Here is a 25,502-nt window from a genome sequence, read left to right as displayed (position 1 = left end):
CATAAATATGCAAGATCATCTGAAGAAGACAGAATGGCTCCAGGCCAGCAGGACTCCACAGAAACCAACTTGACTGTACTAATAATGTATTTAAAGAAAGAATGGGCCATTTAAATAAGAGTGGATTAACCCTAGTAAGCTTAGAAGATAAGGGTCACTGTGGCAAGACTTGATCGTGGCTCTTTGGAGTACTTTCCAGGAAAGAGTCAGCTTTCTAGAGTTTGAGTCCCAACTGTAAGGTTTTTCATGGAGCACCATAGATACATCATCTTATTTTAGCCCAGTGCTATTAAGCATTTGTGCCACATAGTTCTCATTTGTGTTTTCATTTATGCTCATCTCATAGCCTTTAATTCTTATTCTTCCCATTATAAACTAAAAATTGATTGATTTCTGATTGTGATTTGGCTTCTCAAGTGGACTCATCCATTATAGACTTCGATGAGGAACTCCATGAGAAGACTTACACACCTTCAAAGCTAAAGCCCGAGTCCAGTCAGCTTTCCTTTGGATAATATTTTTATACCACTTTTGATTACAAAATAGACCAGTGTCTATACCTAGTACATAAAATGAGTCGATGAGAGCTTAAAACTCTCCCGCATCTGCCTAAGTTGATTTCTATCACCAACATAGCTAAAATTCTTATCATTATTCTTCCTTCTAAAAATCCTCTTAGTTAACTTGGTAAAGGAATTATATGACCTAGGAACACCGCTAAACTTAAAACCTAAGGTTATGAGTCTGAGTTGATTAGGCATTTTGTTTGCAAGTCACAAAGACTGACTCAGCTTGTCTCAAGAAAGGTGAGTATATTGTAAGGATACAAGTGGCACTTAAAAAGAAGGAACATCATAGGAATCCAGGAAGGCCTAGTGGGCAATAGAAGAGTCAAGATCCAAGCATGAGAGCAAGAGGATTATGATTTTGCCTCTCAGCGTTGAGAGCTCAATAATTTTCAGTTTTGTGCTTCACCATTAATGGACTCTCTGATGGCTATTTCTGGCTTTCTGTGTATTCCCTTCTGTTTTTGTTTTGATTACTTGTTGACATTTATCTTCATAAATATTCAAATATCCACAGAGGGAAATTCATATTAGACCTCAAGCCACTGTCATTTATGTTCAGGCAGAGCCTTTGCAACATGTCTCATCTGAGGCTGCTGACCAGCCTATAGGCAAGTCCCCTGGGGTCAGGTTCTCATCAGTACAATCATCTATGGTGAGGCAGGGCAATTGAATGGTTAGAAGCTGACCACCTATGCCTCAGACACCCAGGAGGTCCAAACATGGGGCAGTTCTCCTCATAAGAAGCTGTGGGTTGGCAGGAACATATAGGTTAAAGTCAGATAATTAATCCATATAGCCAGAGAACTCAAATGTAAGTATGTGGATGGGCTACATCAGAATCTCCTGGGATCCTTCTAAAAATGGAGAATTCTGGGTTTCACTCTAGACCTACTAAATTAAAATCTCAAGGGATGGGATTAGAGAATATATATTTATTCTCCAAGTGACCACAGCTTTGACATTGTGAGGGAATGGAACTATGTGAAGGATGGGAAGGATCAGACTGAAGGTTAGAAAGTCTTTCTGGGGGCACCTGGGTGGCTCAATCAGTTAAGTGTCTTGACTCTTGATTTCAGTTGGGGTCATGATCTCAGGGTTGTGATACAGAGCCCTACGTTGGGCTCTGCACTGGGCATGGAGCGTGCTTGGGATTCTCTCTCTCCCTCTACCCCTCCCCACCTCACGCATGCATGCATGCATACTCTCTCAAAAAAAATTGAATGCATGAATGAATAAAAGAAAGTCGTCCTGATTCTCTTAATAAATTTGTAGGGGAATGCTAATGTACTATAGTGGAATTGTGGCTAAAAACACATTTGAAAAGTAAAAGTGCTGAGGTGCGATATTTTCTTACAGAGAATTTAAAATTGTAAGGAATATGTTTCCCTGTAGATTCCAGAGTTTACACCAGTGACAGTCTGAGAGACCAACAAAAACTAATGTTAAACTCAACCACCATGAACTTTTGGGATGGCCTTAAGCAATGTTGAGAGCTTGCTTCATTTTCTTTTTTCCTTATCTATAATAGGTATATTTGGTAAAATATCATAAGCAACATATAAAGGAATTTTTTCAAAATGCTACCTGAATTATAAATAAAATTTTCATGAAATAATTTAAGAAAATCTTTTATTTTAATGGAAGAAAGGAAACTATTCTTTAATGTTTTAAAGGAAGAGTTATTTAATACAGATAGTTCCTAATAATATTACTATAAAAATAAACACATACTTCTTCTAGATATTATCTTTATTACAAAACATATTTTATGTTGAGGTAACATTTCAAAGGATATTTGGCAAAAATCAACTGAATTCTATATACACAATTTCATTATGTGCAACATATATAAAGGACTCAGAGAATAGTTTTCTCCAGCATTGCACATAGACTGATTTTAGAAAAAAAATAAAGCTAAAAGTTATCTATTTAAAGAGGGATTTCTTTCTACTATTCTCCCCCACCCCGTCTTCCATATCATATCACCAGTGGTGAGTGAGGCAGTGTTCATGAGAGTTAAAACTAAATACTTAATCATACAGGATTCACTATTCCTTATTCAAAGAATGAATAGAATTCTCTTGTCTTCAATGGAGAAACGTTATGCAGTGCTCCAACTCTAGCGTCTTTTCTGCTGCGAAGCCCTCCCAGATTTTCCAAGGCAAAGTTGGTCCCATCTTCTGTGCTCCCATATATTTTGTTCATACCTCTTACAGCACTTACCACACTGCATTGTAATAATTCTTGTTTCTCTCATATGTATCCCTGTTTAGCTTTTTAAGTTTATGTATCCCTCTATAAGCTCCTCAGGAGCAAGAAACAAGCCTTAAGCTTCTTTATATCCCAGCCCCTAGCACAGTGCATGGTACATAACAGAACCTCAATAACGGTTATGTTAATGAGTTAGCAACTATTTCAGGTGTGAAGCTAAAATGCACATCTTTCCTTGCTTCCAGTCTCATTGAGTGTGTCCTGGTGTCCTCTAACAGTATTTAAACCCCTATAAATTGGTGACACCCTAGAAACAAATATATCCAGCATTTCCTTTCAGAAAGAAATGGCCTGTTTGTCCTTCTGATAAAAAAAATCAATAAATTATTGTTATAATGATTTCCCTATTCTCCAACTCCGAAGTCGAGAGCCACTTCTTGGAAAAGTTGTTGCTAATAGCCATCTTGGCAGTCATTGTCATCTTGATCCCCAATGGGTTTGTTGTGATAAGTATCAACTGTTAATTTTCTGCTTTCTATCTCAGTGTTTTTTGAGTGACCATCTTCTTCACTGCTTGATTTGTTCTCAGTAGAGTTGCTGTCTTCTTTTGATTTGCTGCTGTCCTGAGAATCACTGGCATCGTCTTCCTCAAACTGGCTGTCCTGCTCAGACTGGCTTTCTTCACTCTGGCTCTCTGCTGAGGCACTGTGAGACTGGAGGCCCTCCTGGCTAGAACTCTTCTCCTCCTCAGTGGACTCTGGGCTCTCCTCTGAGTCTTTGAGGCTTTCATTGGATTCACTGTCAGCTTGCTCCTCTGTGAATTCACTTTCTGAACTGGAGGGTTTATTCAAGCTGTTCTCTTCACTGGAGTCACTATCTCCCTGATCTTCTGAGTGACTGGTGGTGTTATCTGGGTTGTCACCCCTGGACTCACTTACCGCCTCTTCCTGAGATTCACTACTATTTTCCTGAGATGGCAGATCAACCTCTTGACTAGACTCACTGCTGGGGTCTTGTACATTTTGACTGTCTTCTTGAGACTGAGTCTCCTCACTCTCTTCTAGAGATTCACTCTCGCTGTTTTCCCTGGATTGGCTGAGGCCAGCTTCTTTGGAGTTGGTGTTTTCTGTTGAGTCACTCTTGATTTCTTCCATTGTGTTGCTATCATCAAGCTCACCTATATCGTCTTCCTCAGAAATACGGGACTTTCTGAAAATTTTCATCCTGGGATACTCCACTGATTGGCTGTCACCTGAATCCTGAGTGCTTGCTTGCTCATCACTGTTTCCTTTTGATTCTTCTGATTTGACACCAGCACTGTTCATTCTGGAGTTGCCTCTGTCACTCCTGATAATGTCTGGATCGTCATTCTGCATTTCTTCATCACCAAACTCAGAGCCATCCCCATGGCTACTATCCCCTTCACTGCCTCCTCCCACCCAGTGCTCCTCACTCTCACTCTCTTGAGCAGAGTCACCTCTCTCAAGCCTGCTGTTCACCTCATCCTCATTGTCAAGGTCCCTGCTCTCACTGGTGGTATCTTGGGCACTGTCTTCTCCTTGCGGGGCACTGTCTTCCCTGGATTGTGTGATGTCAACTGAGTCCTCATTACTTTTGAGTCTGGACTTTCCTCCTTGTCTCTCCTCAGGTCCTGGGCTATTGTCATCATCACCAAAAGTGTCATCTCCACTGTCATCTTCATCATCATCTTTATCATCTCCTTCTTTTCCTCCACTCCTAGAGAGGTCATCAGCTGCCCTGTGCACATTTTGATGATCATCAAGGCCCTCCTCTGATTCAGCACTGTCACTGGGGTCTTCATTTGCCTGGAGTTTGGGGTTAACAAACATGATCAGTACTCCAGGAGCTGATATAGAGGGTGTTATCTAGGCTCCTCCTACTTTTTTCTTATGTCCCTCCTTCTAATCCATGGTCAGTTTTCCTGCTCAATAACATGTCTACCAGAGGTTAAAGAGGAAAGTAGAGGAGTTGAAACTCAAGTCATTCCATTTTACATAGGCACAATTCACTCAGTGCTACAGAAACTTTCTTAAAAAGCTCTACAGAAATCACATTCATGAAACTCAAATCATATTGTAAGTCTGATTCCTGGAAGAAACGCTCAGGGAATTTTTTTTTTTTTTTTTTTTTTGTACGTTAAAGAGATGTTTGAAATACTCATCAAATTGTTTGGCTTAAAACAGTTTTTAAAATCTTTAAAACAGATTTTAAAATGACCCAAATATTTTTTTCTTATCAACTCTGGGGGAGGGGAGAATGGAGTAGGGCAGTAGAATGAAACTTTTAGCTAAAACGAAAGTAAAATATTGTGGTAAGATATACATCTCACCCATACCGTATTTATACTTCATTCACACTGGCAGAGGCTTGCCTGCAGAAGGCTTAGCTAGGAGACTGCAACTAGCGGGACCACCAGGAAGGCTTAGTTCTAAGTGTGGGCTCAGAGAGATTATGCCCATAAGTCAAACAACTGGAAGGACTACACGGATAAGGAAGGATAGTGAGTCTTCATTCATTATGCTATGGAAAAATCTGCTCTCTTTACCATACCCCATAGCAGAGCATTCTTGCTGACTTTGTTTTTATTTTTCCACTTGTCCCTACTGATCAATATCTGACTTTACAGTTGGGAGTACAGAACGATGACATCTCCTCCTGTTGCTAGAGTTTACACTGGTATGCTGGAACTAAGCATCTTTTTAGCTCCCCATACCTCAAAAGGCACATATTGCACCCTTCTCAAGCGGGTACTATTATTCTCATTTGAGAGCTCGGAGAATATTAAGGCAATAAATCATAACATCTCCAGAAAACATCCCCAATTCTATGCTTATAAATTCCTAGAATGTTCCTCAGACAAAAGTGGTAAAAGACTAATAATTCATCTTCCACCTGGTTGAGTATAGAATACAACATGGATCAAAGCTTCAGGGAGAAACCTGGTTCCTGGAATCTCTGGAACCTCATGGGTTTGAGTTTGATCAAAATGATAGGACAGCCAAGAAAGTAATGACATTTAGTCTTGGGAAAATGGAAAAAAAAAAAAAAAAGAGTGCACACATAAGAGGAAGAAAACCAATTTTTTTCTTAAAGGATTGTAAGTCAGCTTTTCTTATTACGAGGGTCACCACTGAGACTTTTTTTATTTTTTTTAAAGATTTTATTTATTTATTCATGAGAGACAGGGAGAGAGAAAGAGAGAAAGGGAGAGAGAGAGAGAGAGAGAGAGAGAGAGAAGCAGAGGGAGAAGCAGGTTCCCAAGGAGCAGGGAGCCCGATGCGGGACTCGATCCCAGGATCCTGGGATCATGACCTGAGCCGAAGGCAGACGCTTAACCATCTGAGCCACCCAGGCGCCCACCACTGAGACTGTTTTAAAGTCTCATTAAAAAAAAGTCTCATAAAAAAAATCATTACTAAAGAAACTGTTTCACTAAAGTTTTTTCAGGGCTTTCCTATTCTCTGCTCCAACAAGATCCTTGACATGGAGGAGATCTCTAGGCCCAGCAGGTACTTCATGTTAGCCAGGAAGCTTTCTCTGTCTGATCTGAACTGCTCCAATTGTAAAAGCAACATTTTACAGTGATAAATGAGCTATTACTTGTCTAACAGAGTCTAGGACCATTTGTGTGTGTGTGTGTGTGTGTGTGTGTGTGTGTGTGTGTGTGTGTGTTCTTTTTAACTAGAGGACCTCTGGGGCCACAATGTCTATAATCTGGCCCCAGTGATAAATATGGAATGAACAGCATGTCCACATCTGAATTCTCCCACTCATCTTTCTCTTCTTACTTTATGGGATGATTTAGCTAGCATAACCAATGGTTAGAAAATATTACATTTAGAATGGTTGCAGGTGATTTAATCTAACATCATTTCCTTCGATTCCTAAGTAGCCTGAAAAGTTAAGAAAGGTCTGTTTAATTACCTGTTCCTCGGAGCTAACTTTACTTTCTTCTGATGACTCACTGCTCTCCTAAAAGGAAAAAAAAAGTTGTTTATTTTTCCTTTTAGCAATTCCCAAGGAAAGAAAAATATGATACACATAAATTGCTTGCGGTTTGGATTTACTGCTGTCCAAATGGCCTAAGGTAATGAGAAGAGTGTTAAAGTAAATTTACTGTATGAGATGTTTATAAAAAAAAATTGAATGACATAGTTACCAAAGGTGGTGTTGGTGTCTGAGCCAAATGACCCTGTAAAAAAAAGGAAGGAAAACAAGTTACTCCTTTAGAGACAGATCATGTCTTGCAGATATTTAAAATAATTTTAGTTGATTTTTTTTAGTTTCTTGATATAGAGTTTACATTTATATGAGTAATAATGACATTTTATGGTGAAATGGCTAAAAAGAGAATGTGAGATGGTCTGATGGCCTAGAAAGATCCTGTGATCTAAAAAACGTAGAAGATTGTTGTGTTTCTGATATTCACTTAGAGAAAAATATACTTTCTTTGAAGTTGGTTGTTTGTACAACCTAGATATAATGTAACATAGGAAAAAAAAAACAGCGTTGGAATTTAGAACCCAGATTTAAGTCTCAATTAGCTCCTTGGTTTTGGTTTTAGCCCTGAAAACCAACTGTCTTGGTTTTAGTGCTGAAATTCACATGTTCCAGGAAACCCCTAAGTCTTGGATAAACTGTGATGTTTGGTCACTCTATGTGAATCTGGGCAATTCACTTCACCTTTCCAATGTCAATTTCTTATTCATAAATTAAGAATATTAGCAACCAGAGTGGAATAAGTCAATCAGAGAAAGACATGTATCATATGACCGCACTGATACGAGGAATTCTTAATCTCAGGAAACAAATTGAAGGTTGCTGGAGTGGTGGGGGGGTGGGGGGGGGGGGCTGGGTGATAGACATTGGGGAGGGTATGTGCTATGGTGAGCGCTGTGAATTGTGCAAGACTGTTGAATCACAGATCTGTACCTCTGAAACAAATAATGCAATATATGTTAAGAAAAAAAAGAAGAAGATAGCAGGAGGGGAAGAATGAAGGGGAGTAAGTCGGAGGGGAGATGAACCATTAGAGACGATGGACTCTGAAAAACAAACTGAGGGTTCTAGAGGGGAGGGGGGTGGGGGGATGGGTTAGTCTGGTGATGGGTATTAAAGAGGGCACATTCTGCGTGGAGCACTGGTGTTATGCACAAACAATGAATCATGGAACACTACATCAAAAACTAATGATGTAATATATGGTGATTAACATAACAATAAAAAATTTAAAAAAAAAGAAGAAGAAAAACTAATGATGTAATGTATGGTGATTAACATAACAATAAAAAAATTTTTTAAAAAAGAATATTAGCAACCACTGTGCATACTCCATAGAGTTGCTGTGAGGACGAAATTGGAAGCATCTTGAAAACTATTTAATATGATATAAACTAAAGAAATAATCTATTTTGAGAACATCGCATTATAAAATTCAGTGGTAGATAAAACTGAATTGAGAAAGCCATTAAACCTTTCTTGAATCACATAAGATAACACACACACACACAAAACTAAGTTTGAAACTTAATTAGCCATCGTTCTGATTTATTTCACTTTTTTTTTTATTTTATAAGAACTCTTAAGATTGCCTGTGCCACCTCTGGTGCCTTCTCCACATCTACACTCCCCCTTCCCCAGAAGCACAGCAAGATCCCAAAATCCCTTTTGGTTCAAAGCTGCTGAGCCATGAGTGTGAAGACCTGAGGTGCAGAGAAAAGCAGGGAGGAGCTGCTATCAGTGTGTCTTCAACAAGCCTCTCAGCATGCCAGGCAGGGGTATCTCCCCAGAAGAAGGAGCTCTGATCACTTAGTCTTTGCCCTGTGACATTGCAGGCAGGCACAATGGGAGATTCTCAGAGAGAACTCCGTCAATTATCATTTGGAATTAAGGGCTAGAAGGGAGCGAGACACTGGTATTTTTCTCATACCAAAGCTAGACTTGAGAACCTAACATGTTTGTGGTGCTATTAGAGTCTTTGGTTGAATGAGAGAGAGGATCTATAGCGGCTGCTTTTCAATTAACCAGCTGAAGGACATCTCTGATGAAAGTTCATCTGAGAAATGCTGCAATGCCAATTCCAATCTCCAGCAGGGACAGAACCCCATCTCAAGCCTCTGACATTATCTGGCAACTGCTAATAATGCTGTGCCCAAGCGGCATTGTATGCAAAAGCCAGCAGGTAACAAGGTCATGAACAAAACACTCTGACCTAGCATAAGATTTCAAGCCTTCCTTGTAGTTTCAATCTTGAGAAGCTGTTGCCCTCCTAGACTTGGCCCCTTCCTGAGAGGGATATAACCCTAATAGAGAATGTGGATTCTGCAGCCAGAGTGACCTAGGTTTAAAGTCTGGCTCTAACACTTACCATGTAACCGAAACAGACTAGGTTACTCTCTGTGTCTCAGTGTTCTCTTGTAAAGCACATAACACAGCCAAGCAATGGTTCTTGAGTTCTTGAGAATTAGTAACTGTTGGGTTATTCAGAGTTAACACTCAATCAACATTAGCTATGATTCCAGAGACTCTAGTATCCTCTCATTCTTCTGTCTTTTCTCACTTTCCAGGACTTGACCTCCTGCCTGCCAGACATCTCCTGGTAAACAGATTTCTAGTCCTAATCCTTTAAAAGCAGCCTGGTTCACTGTCATCCCTTCCCTTCTACTACTGCGGACATCATTATGAAAATAAAGCTAAAGGGAAAAAAAAGTCTCCTCACTAAATTAGACTATTAAGTTGAAGTTGAAGCATTATATGAACTAAGTTTTTTCACATGAGCTAGAAATTATAGCCCTTACTACCTATATCTTAGGTAATATTAAGGTATTCCTTAAATCATTAGCAGTTTCAATATTTGTGGTGGAGCTAATATATTTAATAATATATTAAATATATTTTTAAAAAACCTTATTTCTACTCACCTTCCATTCTTCAGAGCTCTCAGATTCAGTATTTTGGTACCTGGCTACCTAGAAAATGTAGTACACATGGTTAACTCACAGAGAAATTTCCAAAGCAGTAGCTAGTAACACTTTACATATGTAGGAGCAGTGATGGTCAAATTTTAGCATGAATCAGAATCAGCTGGAGGCCTTTTAAACCACAGATTGCCCCATCCCTAGAGAGTCCGGCTCAGTAGGTCTGAGGTAGGACCCAAGAATTTACATTTCTGGGGCACCTGGGTGCGGCTCAGTTGGTTAAGCGACTGCCTTCGGCTCAGGTCATGATCCTGGAGTCCCGGGATCGAGTCCCACATCGGGCTCCCTGCTCGGCGGGGAGTCTGCTTCTCCGTCTGACCCTCTTCCCTCTCGTGCTCTCTATCTCTCATTCTCTCTCGCTCAAATAAATAAATAAAATCTTTAAAAAAAAAAAGAATTTACATTTCTAACAAAATTCTAGTTGATGCTGATAGCGCTGGTTGGAGGATGACACTTTGAAAACCACTGCTGATGAAGGAAAATGAGAATCATAGCTATATGATTGAACAGAATAAGGAATACCTCGGATAATTTTATCTTTTTTAAAGATTCTATTTATTTGACAGAGAGAGAGATAGCAAGAGCAGGAACACAAGCAAGGGGAGTGGGAGAGGGAGAAGCAGCTTCCCGCTGAGCAGGGAGCCTGATACAAGGCTCGATCCCAGGACCCTGGGATCATGACCTGAGCCGAAGACAGACGCTTAAAGACTGTCTTAACGACTTAACCATCCAGGTGCCCCTCGGATAATATTTTAAAGAAAACAGCTTCCTAAGAAACTACTGTTTTCATCTGACTAGAACTTATACAGGCACCTTGGCTTATAGCCAATTAACATTGTGGAATTTTAGGTATAAAAGGTTTATTTCATATATCCCTACCCTGATACTTACTGGAAGAGCACAGGACAACCCCCAAAGGAACATAAGCAGGATGCTGGTCTTCATAGCTGGGTGTGACACCTCTACCTGTGATAAGGACAGAAGATGTTTTCCTCTATGCTAAAGAAATATAGAAGTTTTAACTTTTTAACAGTTTCTTCCTACTAAAAAACACAACTTGTCCTAATGTCCGTCAGCTGATGAATAGATAAATAAAAGGTACTGCACTCATACAATGGAATATTATTCAGCCATAAAAAAGAATGAAGTACTGATACATGCTACAAAGTAGAGGAGCCTTGAAAACATTATACTGAGTGAAAGAAGCCAGACACAAAAGACCACATATTGTTTGACTACAGTTATATAAATTGTCCAAAATAGGCAAATCTATAGAGACAGAAAGTAGGTAAGTGTTTTGCCCAGAGTTGGAAGAGATGGGAGTTAAGGGGTGAATTTTGGAGGTGACGAAAGTGTTTTAAAATTGATTTTGGTGAAGTTGCACAACTCTGTGCAATGGCTAAAAATTATTGAGCTGTACACTTCAAGTTTGTAAAGTATATATTGAATTATATCTCAATAAACAGGTTAAAAAGAAACTTTACTTCTAAGAGATAAATTGGAAACATTTCAAGAGGAGGTCTATAAACACTTCTTCCCTAACACATAAAATATGATAAATGGAGGAACAAGTAAAGAAAGAGGAATAATTTCTGACCAATCACTTTTATGGTAATTATGCACCTTAGTGTGGCACAGCAACCTGGCAAATACACACATAACACAAAATTTAGTGATACCATTGATAGGTCATCTACATTTGTCTACACACACACATACACACACACAGATACAAATTGCTTCTCATTCACATTTATAACTTCATAATAATATTTAGAGAAAATAGAATGATTTTGCACTTTTTTTCTTGATCTGAAGTATGGCAGCCTTCATATTACAACTCCAGAAAGCTCTTAATATCTACTGTGCTACAATTGGTCATACATTATACATAGATTGTGCTAAATTCTTTTAAATGTCACTCATGTTACTGAAGGATCTCAGGAAGATAAGACATTTGGGATATACTTGTGAATCATGCTAGGTAAAACCTACCAAATCAAAATGTATTTTCCTGGATGGTGGCTTCATTTCACACTTCAAGAACTGGTGATTTGGAAAACAACTTGTTCTATATCTAAAATAGATGTACTACATGCTAATGTAAAACGTTACTGAAATGATTTAAAGGGAAAATAATTTGCCCTGCACTTGTAAGCCCTGTGGCTGCCCTAACCAGTTTGTCAGATGGACTTCCAGACATTTTGTGAAAAAATGCTGCAAGTTTATTTCAGACTTCAGTTTTGTTTTTAAGTGCTGCAAATGGTTTTAACCTCTGATCTAGAAGGTAAGAATACACTGCTCACTAATGTCTGAATATGCTGAACAGTGCCTGTAACATGGCTCCAGAAGTCATTTGATCTTACTTTTTTAATTTATTCAAGAAAACAGTAGAAATCCTAAGAAGACTGAGAATGTTCCTCATTTCTACTTTCGTACAGTCCAAATGGCCCAATAGATTTCTCATTTTATGTCATGAACATTATCGTACTTCAACATAGTTATTGTTCATTTGTATTATTTTCTTTATTCTGATTCAACATAGTTCATATTAGTCCTTGTATTTTGATATTTTTATTTCTTTTTCAAATATTCTGCTTAATATTAACAGGAAAACCATAAAAATGCTCAACTGCATCTAAAGCCTAATTTAAAAAGATAATTACTTTTTCTGAAAGAAACCAGAATATTTTACATCCTAAAATATGCCTTGACATAAAAATTATTTTGAGCTGAAGGCCCTTGAGAAACAGCAGATGCAAGAAAGATGCTCTGATCCTCCTTTTTCTTCCTGAAAGCAGGAAACTCCCATGTGAAAGGTGGCTTCCCTGTACCCAGAGGAGGGAAGACATTCTCATCCTCAGAGATAAGGGGTCAAGGCTGAGAGAAATCTGTACAAACAAACCTTGTTAAACTAATCCTATCTTCCCAATCACTTCCCTACAATTTACTGCCCCAGCCCAAACCCTTTTGTCTTGTCAGTTCTTTACAGAAGTATTGTTTCTTTATCTAAAAGGTAAAAAAAAGTGGGGTGCCTGGGTGGCTCAGTCGGTTAAGCGGCTGCCTTCAGCTCAGGTCATGATCTCAGAGTCCTGGAATCAAGTCCTGCATCAGGCTCCTTGCTCAGTGGGGAGACTGCTGCTCCCTCTGCCTGCAGCTCTCCCTTCTCATGCCCTCTCTCTCTTTCTCTCTCTCTCTCTCTGACAAATAAAAATCTTAAAAAAAATAAATAAATTTAAAAAAATAAAAGGTAGAAAAGCTTTCTACTCTGGTCACTCCTTCAGGTCTTCATTCTCTTATGAAGGCTATCATCTAGATGTAAAAATTTTAATAAAACTTATGTGCTTTCCTCCTGTTAATCTGACTTATTTCAGTTTAATTCTTAGGCCCAGTGAAGACACTATGAGAGTAGAGAAAAATTTTTCCTTGCCTCTATTTCTCCTTAGTTCCCCCAATCAAAACTTTTTGTTTTTTTAAGTTCTTAGGTTCGTTTCTTAAGGAAAGGAAAGTTTCCTCTAAATATGATACTCTCAACTGCATGCCAGTGGTTTTGTCGTTACAGGTCAAATGAAAATTAGGCTGTTCACCATTTTAATTTTCAAACTGAAACTTGGATAAGGTGATAATCTCATGATGTTCTGAAAGCTAGCAGTATTTCAGACTTGATACAAGGCCAGTAAATACTGAGTTCTCCTGTTTTGTTTTGTTTTGTTTTTTGCTTCTCTTTTATCTAGATAGCCAAAAAAAAAAAAAATTTAGGGGACACTCTACACTAAAGAATGTTGGGCTTTTTACAAAGGAAATGTGTGCTTCCAGCGTTCAAGTTTCTTAGGGATGGAATATTATGAAACATGAGAGATGCAGTAACTTGTTTGTGCTTCTAAAAATACGATTTAGCACCCTAAGTGGTGCTAAATGGATACAGCAGTAATTTCCCAAACTAAAATAAAAGACACCCTGGGGTCCTCAAAGAGCTGAAGCTGCCTCTCATAGAATATAGTCGGCCATTGAGCATTAAAGGAAGTCAGATCTTAAACCCTATATTAGGCTTTCAATTAGTATTTTTAGAAGAAGAATTATGCTTTTGTGAAATGTATTCCAAAGGAGAGCTGCAAACATTTATCAACTTTGTAACTACCATCCTAAAAAGGGTAGAAGCAGATATGAGGTAGCCCATATGCGGTAGCCCTATTCTGAATAATAAATTAGCAAAATAGCTATAAGCCTTCTTGAAAGAGATCAGTCCAGAACCCCAAGTTCTTTTTTGGTGATTGGTAAATGTAATTTCTACATTGTACATGCTGTCATTCTACAGTGAAAGCGTGTGACAAAAAGAAATCAGTAACCTCAACTTGTGTTCCACTTGCTTGAAGGGCAGTGGATGTAAAAGATTTTCAACTTTTCTCATTTTTTTCCCCAGAGTTGAAAAGACTCAAGATATTTAAGATCTGGAATAGGGAATTGCAGTCTCTCTCTGGCTACTCTCAAATATAGCCAGAAATTCTTTGTGCTTTCAAGAAAGGAGACTTGTTTTGAAATTTCCTCCAAGTTAAGGTTCACGTGTAAAGTATATATCTTCTTTTATGTAAACTGAAATGAAAGCAGTAAGCCAAAAGAAGGAAATAAAAGCTTGAAAAATCATAGGTTCATTTTATTATGTTTGATTTGCTTATTTCATTATGTTGATTAAACAACTTAGTGTTGTTATCTTCAATAATACAAATGAACAATATATCCATCCATTAGCAGTCAACAAATACTTACTGAGAATATCCTATGAGCCAGACACTGTTCTAGGTGCTGAGTGTACAGTAGTATGTAATAATGATAATTAGCTGGTCCTACAAAAGTAAAATTATCCAAACCCAACTAACCGGAACCTCCATTAGCTAGGACTTGTTTCATTACTACTCTTTGAAAATAAAATGGAATTTGGCCAGGATATGAATTCTATCAGGAATTCAGAACACCAAACAAATAAGGCAATAAAAATATCCAATCCTTCCAATTGTAATTGTCTTAAGTCAGTTATAATCAATCCCACATCATATGCCTTCAACCATAGTAAAATAACTCCAAGGTGCCCTAAGATTCAACATAGATTTGGAAGGCCTCTAAGCATCTGAGGCACATTGGTCCACATTACCATTTGGGGGTAGGTAAGTGGACTGATGCTTTTAGAAAATTGTTTGTTCACACATTTTAACCAACCACATCAAAGTAGGATAATCTCTTTGGCCCTCAGGTACACAGAAAGCATGGTTCACTAGAAGTTACTGCTCCTAAAGAAGACTGGTTGCTTGAAGTATTGCTATTACATGTGGGATTTTCTAGATGTAATAGAGAAAGCATTACCTGACCACAATGCCCATTTTCTATTATGGAAGACAGACACTTACAATATAGATGAAGTGGAATAAATGCAGCAAATAAAAATATGGATTTGAGTATATATATTCTTAGTCTTCTACATTAGAAAGTGTTTTTAAAAGACAGTTATATTCAACATCTTATTGAATTCTGACTGCAAGGCATCATGGTAACATGAATGCCTATGTAAACAATACAAAAGCATTGTAATTATCACATCCTTGGTTTATTTCAGTGGTCTTAGCATCTTCTTTTAGTTACTAAGTCCATAATGAGTATTTTTGGATACTATCTAGATGAATAGCATTAAATGGTTTTTAATTTAAAAGACCATATTTTGGAAGTCCTGCCAGTCTAATTTAGGTTCTTTCATAATATTTTGTAGGCCATGAACATCACTACATCCATGAAACCTAAATGTTAAAAGTTTTATTTGTTTTGCTAATTAAAGCTAACCTTCAAAATTACTTTCCATCTGTCTCCTGTTCAGTAAACTCTTCCTTTCAGAAGTACTATACAGAGATCTAATTAAAGTAGTACAGAGAAAAACATCTGGCTCTGTTGACTTAACATGTCATTTTCATATCAATATTTGCTGTGGCATAAACAACAGGCACAAAAATGGGAATCATTTTAACCCAAGGCTCAGCTCTCTCCATCTTTCTCTGCATGGCATAATGCCTCTCAACATGTGTACATGTTTAATATTTTCCAAACATAGCAGAAATCATTTAAAAAGTTTTTTAAAAAATGAAAATTTCTTACCCTCTTCAGTTCACAAAGACTTTTCCCCCGAAGTCTCAACAATGAGGCTGAAGTTCTGACAGAGGAAATTAATGCCTAGTGAAGCCACTCTTGTGTCAATGTTCTGATGTTCATTTCTCTAATGGTGCAGGAATTTAAACTCTACTTCAGCTCTTCATAGCCAATCAACCTCAGGCTGGGGGTGACTGACATCACAAGGTGTCACCGGGACTCCAGTACACCCACACTTCCTCCAACTTGCAGAGGCAGATTTTCCCTAAAAAGCTCTTGTGGTTCCCAAATGACTAGACTAGTTTCCATTAAATTGAAGATCTTCCTAAAGCTTTATTTTGATTTCTAAATATATGTCATTCACATCCATGCAGGCTTATGAGCATTATAAACAATGACAATGTCTTCCACCCACTGATAGATCCTAGCAGACACATGGATGGGAAAAGGAGAGTCAAGGAGTGGGTAGCAAGTTTCCTGTTAATGTACATTTCCAGATTGGACATGAAGAACCTCCTAAAATACTAGATTTGCCTAAATTGTTGGTGTTGAGAATATGAGCTTTTATCCTTTCCCTTCTCATCTTTTAACAACCTCTACTACTTCTCTCCTTTTCCTCTCATCTCCCTACCCCCATATACACACAAAGGTCTAAGATTCTTAGTAATCTAATGAAGTATTACAGAATTCTGTGGTGATTGGAAATGTTAAAGCACCACCCTAAGTAACTTATGTTTTTAACCAAAAATAATTTAAATCTAACACTGCATTATTCGCTCCAACTGCTCGCCACATTTTAGATTTAACTCTGGTGACTCTTTGAAATCAGAATCCGATTAAGGGGAAGCCTAGTTGAGTGGCATACAGAGAAACCAATTTCCAAGGGACTCTCTGCCATCACTGAAAATGTAATGAAACAGATAAAATAGTATTTACTGGGGCTCTTCATGGGGTGTACTGAAAATTGTTGTAGGGAGCAGGAAGTGAGTTGACACCTTCCAATGGAGCATGCTCAAGTAACAATAGAATGACCACTGAACAACTGTTACAAGAATATGTTACCAGGGGCACCTGGGTGGCTCAGTTGGTTAAGCATCCGACTCTTGATTTTGGCTCAGGTCATGATCTCAGGGTCATGAAATTGAGCCCCATGTTGGGCTCCACGTTGGGCTCCACGCTGGGCATGGAACCATGCTGAAGATTCTCTCTCTCTCTTCCTCTCCCTTTACCCCCCCATAAAAAAATGAAAGAAAGAAAAAGAAAGAAAGAAAGAAAGAAAGAAAGAAAAGAAAGAAAAAGAAGAAAGAAAGAAAGAAAGAAAGAAAGAAGAAAGAAAGAAAGAAAGAAAGAAAAAGAAAGAAAGAAAGAAAGAAAGAAAGAAAGAAAAGAAAGAAAGAAAGAAAGAAAGAAGAAAGAAAGAAAGAAAGAAAGAAAGAAAGAAAAAAAAAGAAAGAAAGAAAGAAGAAAGAAAAAGAAGAAAGAAGGAAGGAAGGAAGGAAGGAAGGAAGGAAGGAAGGAAGGAAGGAGGAAGGAAGGAAGGAAGGAAGGAAGGAAGGAGGAAGGAAGGAAGGAAGGAAGGAAGGAAGGAAGGAAGGAAGGAAGGAAGGAAGGAAGAAAGAAAAGAAAGAAAGAAAAGAAGAAAGAAAGAAAAGAAAGAAAGAAAGAAGGAAGAAAGGAAGAAGGAGGAAGGAAGGAAGGAAGGAAGGAAGGAAGAAAGAAAGAAGAAAGGAAGGAAGGAAGGAAGGAAGGGAGGGAGGGAGGGAGGGAGGGAGGGAGGAAGAAAGAAAGAAAAGAAAGAAAGAAAGAAAGAAAGAATATGTTACCAGAATTTAACTTCCTCAAGAGTGGGGATGTTTGCTTTGTTTACTGGTGTATACGCAGGGCCCTAATACCCAGGTTCCTGAGTCATAATAAGCACTCAGTAAATACTTTTATGAATGACTGAATAGATTGACTTTAAAATGGGCCAATTTATTAGTTTGTGCAGAACCCATATGACTCACTCTAACTTTTCTGAATGTGTTAATGATTTTGGGAATTTTTAATTGATACCCCTCCCAACCTGATTCTAGAGAATTGTGGTATCCAACTTTATCGAGAAAACTAATACCAAATAATTGGATTTTTAATTTATTCAAATTAAACTGCAGTGAGGTGGGAGGGGGCAAAAAATGAGGAGAAAGGAGTCTACTTTTATAAAAGGTTGATTAGAAGACCAGAGTTCATATGAGGAAGCTATAAATTCCCAATGTTCCACTCTGGCTCTCAATTACACTGCCAGGTGGTTTTATAGGTCTTAACTGAGGTCTGTCACAAAATAATCTTTTAATCTTATGTCAGAGTGGATTCTGGGAAGATTTTGGTGGAGGATGTTACAGGACATTATTTTAGAATCTCTCTAAATCCCTCCATAAAAATAGTGCAACTTGGGGTGCCTGGGTGGCTCAGTTGGTTAAGCATCCAACTCTTGATTTTGGCTCAGGTCACGATCTCAGGGTCCTGAGATGGAGCCTCGTGTGGTCTCCACACTCAACAGGGAGTCTGCTTGAGACTCTCTCTCCCTCCCTCTTTGCCCCTCCCCCTGCTCTCACACATGCTCTATGCTCTGTCTTTCTCAAGTAAATAAACAAATCTTTTAAGAGAAAGTGCAACTAGATAATACAACAAAAAACAATGAACAACATTTACAGCAAATATAAATGTTGTAGTTACCCATTGTTACATTAAAAACCATTCCAAAACTTTGTATCTTAAAAAAACAACCATTTTATTATGGTTGTTGGGGCTGCAGTAGTCTGGGGACGCAATTGGAATAGAGTTATTCAAGGCAGTTATCTTATATGGTTGTTGTCTGGGAGTTCAGCTGATACTGTTATTCTGAACACTTCAGTTCTTTATTTGGCCTCTTTTTGTGGCTTGGCCTTCTCACATGGTGGCTGGGGTCCAAGAGCTGCCCCAAATGTCACTGTGTACATTCTATGGTCAGATCAGTCACAGGGCCATCCCAGACTCAGAAGGAGAAATCTGCCTATTGATGTGAGGATCAGAATGAATGTACACAGGAAACACAGGAAATGTGAAGCCATTTTGGAGACTGGTTACAACACTACATGATAGGTTATACCCACAAACTCCAAACAAAGTGGCTGAAGAAATACTGCCAACTGCCACAAGACCTACATCATCTATGCAGGAGTAAGCAGAGAGAAGCATTCATAATGATTCCAAAACCAAAACAATACCAAAAAAACCCCTAATTGCCCAACATTGGAAGATGCTAACAACTCATTATTTTTTTAATTGAAGTGTAGTTGACATACAATATTATATTAGTGTACAAACATAGTGTGTACAAACATTAGGCATACAAACATAGGTGTACAACATAGTGATTCAGCATTTATATACATTATGAAGTCATTACCATAATCTAGCTACCATTGGTCCCCATACAAAATTGTTACATATTATTAACTATATTCCTTATGCTGTACATTGTATCTCCATGTCTTATTTATTTTATAACTGGAAGTGTGTACCTTTTAATCTCCTTCCTCTATTTTGTCCCTAAAACCCATTCCCCCTGGCAACCTCTAGATTGTTCTCTATATCTATGAGTCTATTTCTGTTTTGTTTTGTTTGCTTTGCTTTTTAGATTCCACATATAAGTGAAATCATATGATATTTATCTTTCTTTGTCTAATTTATTTCACTTAGCATAATACCCTCTAGGTGCATCCATGTTATTGGAAAAGGCAAGATTTCATGGCTGAGTAATAATCCATTGTGTATATACACCACATCTTTATCCATTCATCTATTGATGGACACTAAGTTTGCTTCCATACTTGGCTAATGTAAATAATGCTGCAGTGAACATAATGGTGCATATATATTTTCAAATCAGTGTTTTCATTTTCTTTCAGTAAATACCCAGAAGTGGAATTGCTGAATCGTATGATATTTCTATTTTTAATTTTTTGAGGAACCTCCATACTGTTTTCCATAGTGGCTGCATCATTTTGTTCCCACCAACAGTGCACAAGTGTTCTCTCTTCTCCACATCCTTGCCAACACATGCTGTTTCTTAGGTTTTTGTTTTGGGTTGGTTTTTTGTTTTTGTTTTTGGGGGTTTGGGGTTTTTTTGTTTTGTTTTGTTTTGGTACTAGCCATTCTGACAGGTATGAGATGATATCTCATTGTGGTTTTGATTTGCATTTCCCCAACAATAAGTGATATTGAGCATCTTTTCATGTGTCTTTTGGCCATCTGTATGTCTTCTTTGGAGAAATATCTATTTAGGACATCTGCCCATTTTTTTATATTGAGTTATGTGAGTTCTTTCCATATTTTGGATATTAACTCTTTAATACATAAATTATTTGCCCATATCTTCTCCCATTCAGTAGGTAGCTTTTTGTTTTATTGGTTTCCTTCTCTGTGCAAAAGCTTTTTTAGTTTGATGTAGTCCTACTTGTTTATTTTTGTTTTTGTTGCTTTTGCTTAAGGAGACAGATCAAAAAAATATTTCTAAGACTAATGTCAAAGAGCCTGCTACCTATATTTTCTAGGATTTTTAAGGTTTCTAGTCTTGCATATAAGTATTTAATCCACTTTGAGTTTATTTTTTATATGGTGTAAGAAAGTTTCATTCTTTTGTATTTTAGCTGTCCAACTGAAGATTAATTGACCGTATAAGTATGGGGTTTATTTCTAGACTGTTTTGTTCCATTGATCTATGTGTCTGGTTTTGTGCAAGTACCATACTGTTTTGATTACTATAGCTTTGTAATATAGTTTGAAATCAGAGAACATGGGAACTCCAGTTTTGTTCTTCTTTCTCCAGATTGCTTTAGCTATTCAGGGTATTTTTTGGTTCCACACAAATTTTAGGATTATTTGTGCTAGCTTTGTGAAAAATGCCACTGGTATTTTGATAGGGTTTGCATTGACTCTGTAGGTTGCTTTGAGCACCATGGACATTTTAGCAATATTAATTATTCCATTTCATGAGCATAGTGTATCTTTCCATTTATTTGTGTCGTCTCCCAATTTCTTTTCTCAATATTCTTAGCTTTCAGAGTACAGGTCTTTCCCCTTTTTGCTTTAATTTATTCCTAGGTATTTTATTCTTTTTTATGCAGTTGTGAGTGGCATTGTTTTCTTAATTTTGGTTCCCAATAGTTTACTATAAAACTCATTATTTTATAACTTTATATAAAATAAAATAATTAGGGGCACCTGGGTGGCTCAGTTGGTTAAGCGACTGCCTTCAGCTCAGGTCATGATCCTGGAGTCCCGGGATCGAGTCCCGCATCGGGCTCCCTGCTCAGCGGGGAGTCTGCTTCTCCCTCTGACCCTCTTCCCTCTCGTGCTCTCTGTCTCTCATTCTCTCCCTCTCAAATAAATAAATAAAATCTTTAAAAAATAAATAAATAAATAAAATAAAATAAAAATAAAATAATTAAGCACTTATTCTCTTTCCTTATGAAATATACCACTAAGTTACAGATGAGGAGGTTTCTCTTTATAGACATGAATGAAGAGAAATGACATAATTAGAATACCACCATTTTGCAAACCCAAATCAAACTGCAAACTCAGTCAGCAGAACCCAGACTGGAAAAATATATAGGAAAAACAGCCTGGTTTCATCAACAAATAAGTTGTAAGTAAGATAGTAAGAGAGAGAAACCTATAGATTCAGGTAGACTTCTAAGAGACATAGCAACCACCATGTGTAGTAATATGTGAATTTTATTCGTATCCTAATTCTAAAAAACATGCTGAAAAAATGACATTTATTAAACAATTGGAGATGTGAACATTGACTTGAAATTTTATGATTTTAAAGAATTACTGGGGCGCCTGGGTGGCTCAGTCATTAAGCATCTGCCTTTGGCTCAGGTCATGATCCCAGGGCCCTGGGATCGAGCCCCGTGTTGGGCTCCCTGCTCTGTGGGAAGCCTGCTTCTCCCTCTCCCACTCCCCCTGCTTGTGTTCCCTCTCTCGCTGTGTCTCTCTGTCAAATAAATAAAATCTTTAAAATAAAAAAAAGTTAAAAAAATTATTATTATTAGCATGATAATGGGATTGTAGTATTTATTTAAGCATTCTTAAAGAAACAAATGCTATGATGTGTAGAATCTGCTTCAAAGTAAAAGAGAAAGGGTAAATGGGTAGGGAAATAGATGAAGTCATTTTTGTGTGAGTTAATCACTGCTGAAGCTATGGATAATAATTGTATTATACTATTTTCTCTAATTTTATATATTTTGAAATTTTCCATTATAAAAAGTTATGGACAAAAATTATGTCTGATAATTAACCAGGCCTTCAGTATGCATAGCGTCGTAAAATGTTATATGGTCTAGAGAATCTACTTCTTTATTTCATAATATTAATATGAAATTCAGATTCTTTTTTTAAAGATTTTATTTATTTATTCATGACAGAGAGAGAGAGAGAGAGAGAAGCAGAGGGAGAAGCAGGCTCCCAAGGAGCAGGGAACCCGATGCGGGACTCGATCCCAGGACCCTGGGATCATGACCTGAGCCGAAGGCAGACGCTTAACCATCTGAGCCACCCAGGTGCCCTGAAATTCAGATTCTTTAAAATTAAAGGGTAACTTTATAAAAATTATAAAATTGTTATCCTTAGAAGAATTAAGATTTTATTTTTTTTAATATTTTATTTACTTGTCAGACAGAGAGAGAGAGAGAGAAAGTGCACAAGCAGGCAAAGGGAGAAGCAGGCTCCCCACCGAGCAGGGAGCCCCATGTGGGGCTCGATCCCAGGACCCTTGGATCATGACCTGAGCCGAAGGCAGACGCTCAACGGACTGAGCCACCCAGGCACCCCAAGAATTAAGATTTTAAAGTAGAATCTATACAACTTAAGTATATGAAATGCAGATGAAATAATTCATTTTATTATATATGAATTATATTTATTAAAATGCAAACAACACAATAATAAGCATTCGATAAGATGAACTGATAAAATACATATATTAAAGACTAATTACAATTATAATTTCTTATTCATGTGATATTATAGTTTTGAATTTAAGTAGGTAAAATAAGACACATCAAATAGTGTGGCATCTTTCTCCGGGCAATATTCTTATGAATTAGTGTCTTATTTTCATTTTAAAACATGTAATTTAGATAAAGTAAGGTTAGTTTCTGGAAAAAAATGAAACAAGTTTTTTTCTAATTCCAGTATAGTTAGCATTAATGTTATATTAGTTTTAGATGTACAATATAGTGATTTGACAATTCTATACATTGCTCAGTGCTCATCATGATAAGTGTACTCTTAATCCCCTTTACCTATTTTATCCATTCCCCCCCCACCTCCCCTGTGGTAATCATCAGTTTGTTCTCTATAGTTAAGAGTCTGGTTCTTGGTTTGTCTCTTTTTTCCTTCATTCATTCTTTTGTTTCTTAAATTCCACGTATGAGTGAAATCATATAGTATTTGTCTTTCTCTGACTGACTTATTTCTCTTAGCATTACTTCTCTAGATCCATCCGTGTTGTTGCAAATGGCAAGATTACATCTTTTTATGGTTGAATAATATTCCATTGTGTGATATATGTATGTGTGTGTGCATGTGTGTATGTATATGTATACCACAGCTTCTTTATCCATTCATCTATCGATGGACACTTGGGCTGCTTCCATAATTTGGCTATTGTAAATAATGCTGCAGTAAACATAGGAGTTCATGTATCTTTTCAAATTAGTGTTTTTGTACTCTTTGAAACAATTAAGTTTTCTTAAATTTGTGTTTACATATTTATAAACATTTACTTAGTTGTTGGTTTTTGTATCGTGTGTTAGAAACTGTTCTAGGCACTGGCGACAGACACAACCTCTCTACTCTAGGTTCTACCAATAAAAAAACACATACGAAGTACAGTATAACATGACATCTTAAAAAATTAATAGTCTATGGTAGATAATACAGTTCCCTAATCTATATCTATGTATTTAATAAGCCCTGTAGCACCATATTATTTGTATGAATTCAAAACACATATCCAAAACAACACAGTAGAGTTTTCTAAGTTACATGTAAAGGCATACACCAAAATATGAGATTCCAGCTGCCTGTGGAATATGGGGATAGAGAAGAAGAGAAAGAGCATGGGAATTGAAGCTAAAAGGAGAAAATAAAATAATAGCATGTTATGAACTGAAAATAGTTAACTCAATTATATGCTACCTAAGGCAAAACAGCAGTGGATGAGGCAGAAAATGTGAAGGAAGAAAAAAGAAAATTCTGCCTAGAATTATTACATATCATTTTTACTAACATTCCATTCATGATAATTTGTGATATGGCCATATCTGAATGCAAAGGGGGAAGGGATGTGGTCTTGAGCTGGGCAAGTGCCTTCCAGAGACAACTCTCCACGTTGAAGAAGAAAGAACACACATGTTTGGTAGATAGCTAGATTTTCTGCTTGCCTGCTAAAACCTGCTGGGCTTAAGAACATGTTCAAAGATATACAGTAAAAAGGAATTTGCCAACCAGCACATCCATATCAAATAAAATTAAATAAGTTGCTCTTATGGGTATCTTGCATTGCTTTACTCATTTAATTCTTACATTAACCCTAGGAGAGAAGTACTCTCATTATTCAAAATTACAAATGAAGAAACAGAAATTTCAAGAGGTTATGTAGCTTGCCCATTGTCCCACAGCCAGCAAATGGACAGAGCAGGAATTTTATATACTTTTGAAGCATGTAGGTTCCCCCACAAGCTGCTTGAATGGTCTTCTTAATACCTTTTTCACTTGGCTGTGTTGAGGAGAAAGCAACCTGTCTCCTTATCCCCCCCCTTTACATTGTGAATAGGGAGTGGGGGTAATGCAAGTGTATTACAGCTCTCTCCAGAGAAATCTTTCCCCTCTTCTCCTCTCCTCTCTCTCCCCCATCCTCTCTCCTTTGTAAGCTGGAAGTGGGTCATCTTGTTTCACAGTCTCTAGGTCTGTCTGCCTTGCATAGACGAGCTGCCCCCTCACATCTTTAGGATATAGGAAACTGTTGTATCAGCCCCTATTGTAGTGTTCTGAGCCTTTGGAACTTCATTTAACATCCTGTTGTGTTTTCTGCTTTCACCACTGGATTGTAAACCTTGGGAACAGTCTAGTTCAAAAAACATTTGTCAAAAGTCTGGTCCAGCACTGTAGGGGGCATGAGATATAAGATGAATAAGGTATAGCCTGGGCCCTGGAGGAACTAGCATTCTAGAGCAACATATTTAATAGAACTTTCTGGGATCATGGAAATGTTCTATATTTGGATGGTTCAGTGTGGCACCCAGAAGCCATACATGGCTATTGAGCTTAAAATGTGGCCAAGGGAACTGTGGAACTGAGTGTTTAATCATATTTCATTTTAATTAATTTAACCTTAAATGGTAACACATGGCTAGTGGCTACCATATGGGGCAGCACAGATTTAGAGCAAGAGTTGGCAATTCTTTGATTCTCTGATGAGAGCAGTGATACAGATATGCACAGATGCCTCAAGAGCACAGAGAAGAGGCATTTAGCTCAGCCTGGGTACAGAAAAAAGGACCAA

The 25,502-nt window shown here is 37.6% G+C and overlaps 1 protein-coding gene across 3 annotated transcripts in view; it reads right to left on the bottom strand.

Annotated features, from left to right (window-relative positions):
• Window positions 1-2,278: 2,278 nt before the first annotated feature.
• The window catches only part of DMP1 (dentin matrix acidic phosphoprotein 1), a 36,467-nt gene continuing 13,243 nt past the window's right edge, over window positions 2,279-25,502 (bottom strand). For all 3 annotated transcript variants that reach the window (XM_027597362.2, XM_027597360.2, XM_027597361.2), the window contains 5 exons: window positions 10,670-10,744; window positions 9,722-9,769; window positions 6,961-6,993; window positions 6,726-6,773; window positions 2,279-4,606 (listed from right to left, as the gene is read on the bottom strand). In XM_027597362.2, the coding sequence (XP_027453163.2) occupies window positions 3,233-4,606; window positions 6,726-6,773; window positions 6,961-6,993; window positions 9,722-9,769; window positions 10,670-10,723 (1,557 nt within the window). In that variant the 5' untranslated portion in view covers window positions 10,724-10,744 and the 3' untranslated portion in view covers window positions 2,279-3,232. The remainder of the gene's footprint in view (window positions 4,607-6,725; window positions 6,774-6,960; window positions 6,994-9,721; window positions 9,770-10,669; window positions 10,745-25,502) is intronic.

Source organism: Zalophus californianus, chromosome 2, assembly GCF_009762305.2.
Source record: "Zalophus californianus isolate mZalCal1 chromosome 2, mZalCal1.pri.v2, whole genome shotgun sequence".
Classification (NCBI taxonomy): Eukaryota; Metazoa; Chordata; class Mammalia; order Carnivora; family Otariidae; genus Zalophus; species Zalophus californianus.
Note: the sequence above shows the minus strand (reverse complement) of the source record. Positions and strands in the feature narration are given on the sequence as shown.